Source organism: Myotis lucifugus, unplaced genomic scaffold (assembly GCF_000147115.1).
Source record: "Myotis lucifugus unplaced genomic scaffold, Myoluc2.0 scaffold_276, whole genome shotgun sequence".
NCBI lineage: Eukaryota > Metazoa > Chordata > Mammalia > Chiroptera > Vespertilionidae > Myotis > Myotis lucifugus.
The window spans coordinates 1,064,478-1,065,938 of record NW_005871324.1 but is presented as its reverse complement, the minus strand read 5'-3'; the positions used below and the strand labels follow the sequence as shown (position 1 = coordinate 1,065,938).

The 1,461-nt window shown below is 63.7% G+C and overlaps 1 protein-coding gene across 1 annotated transcript in view; it reads right to left on the bottom strand.

The window, feature by feature from the left end:
* Positions 1-1,461, bottom strand: part of LOC102433701 (scavenger receptor class F member 2) — a 23,910-nt gene that overhangs the window by 12,866 nt on the left and 9,583 nt on the right. Inside the window, 3 exon segments of the mRNA XM_023763190.1 lie at positions 98-250; positions 885-1,000; positions 1,242-1,371. Coding sequence (XP_023618958.1) covers positions 98-250; positions 885-1,000; positions 1,242-1,371 — 399 coding nt within the window.

Here is a 1,461-nt window from a genome sequence, read left to right as displayed (position 1 = left end):
CATCCCTCTCCATGATGCCTATACCCCCGAGCACAGAGATCTTTTAAGCTGGAGCATTTCCCTGGGCCTGAGTGAGGCTTAAGCAGAGTGTGCTCACCCTCGTGGGGCACGCAGTACACAGGGCCTTCGTCAGTGGTGTCGAAGGAGGAGAATGAGGCCCGGGAAGACCAGGATGGTGAGGGCTGCTCCAGCCCCGACGGTGGCTCCAGGAAGCTGCAGTTGAGTGTGTTATCCAGGTCGTGATGGGCCACTAGGGGAAGAGGGAGGCACGGCTGCCAGGGGGCCTGCCCTGCCTCAGAGCCTGTGCCCTCCATAGCCCTCCTACCACAAATGATGGCGCACCAGCCCTACCCTGCCTGTGGGTGGCACAGGCAATTCAACAGGCAGCGTGACAATAGAAGCAGAACCCCTCACCCAGGGCCCTTTGGTAGGGCGGAGGGCTCCAGAAAGGACCCAGGGCACTGCAGGGGATCCAGGCAGGACCCCTCTCCTGCCAACTGGTGCCAGCAATTCCCTTGCACAGGTGCCACAACTCCAGGTGAACACACCAACATATACTCCTACAAACTGTGGAGTGGGGGGGGGGGCTGTCCGACCCAGATGTCCACACACCCTCATGGCACCGTAGATGCAAGCACTCACAGAGTCAGAGCCCAAAGCCTCCCACACCTGCCTGCACACCTAGGCCTCCTACCCTCCTACCTTCCTCCCTGGGCTCGCGCACATTATCATCCCCTTTTTCCTTCTCTTCCGTCGCACCACCCCCACGCCCACCCACATCAACATTCAGAGCATTTCCCCACACCGATACCTTCACACCCATTTCCCAGCAGCCTCTTGCGGAAGAAGGTGTCCCCCCACAGACCCTGTGCGGGTATCTTTACCTACGACCTTGGGTAGCTTCTGCCTGCGGAGCGGGATCCGGGGCAGCTTCATGCTGATGCGGCTGAAGCGTCCGCACAGTCGTTGTGGCGGCTTCTTCCTCCCAAGTGAGAGCTCCCTGCGGGGCGGGGGCGGGGCCTGAGCGAATGGGGCGGGGCTGGGGCGGGGCCTAGAGGGAGGTTCGTTCTCCGAGGGAGCGGAAACAGAAAGGGAGGGGCCTGAGCTAAAGAGAGGGCGGGGCCAGGCGCCAGGGGCGGGGCCAGGACCGGGCCCGAGACAGGTGGGTACCGAAAGGTCCGGCAGCGCGACTGACAGGGTGCGTCCCGAGCCCAGGAGAGCCGGGCCGCGTGGGGCCTCACCTGTGCGCGGGGTCCTTGCCACGGCAGGCGCAGCAACAGCCGAGTAGCGAGAGCAGCAGACCCAGGAGCATGGCGAGCAGCGCGCCCGCGCCCATCACACCCTTGCGCTGGTTGGTCTCTGTCGGGTATTAGGATCATGAGGGTGCCAGCAACCTCTCCACCCGCCCCCTGTCAGCGCACCAACTCACCCATGGGCAGCACCCGTGACTGGGTCGCACGA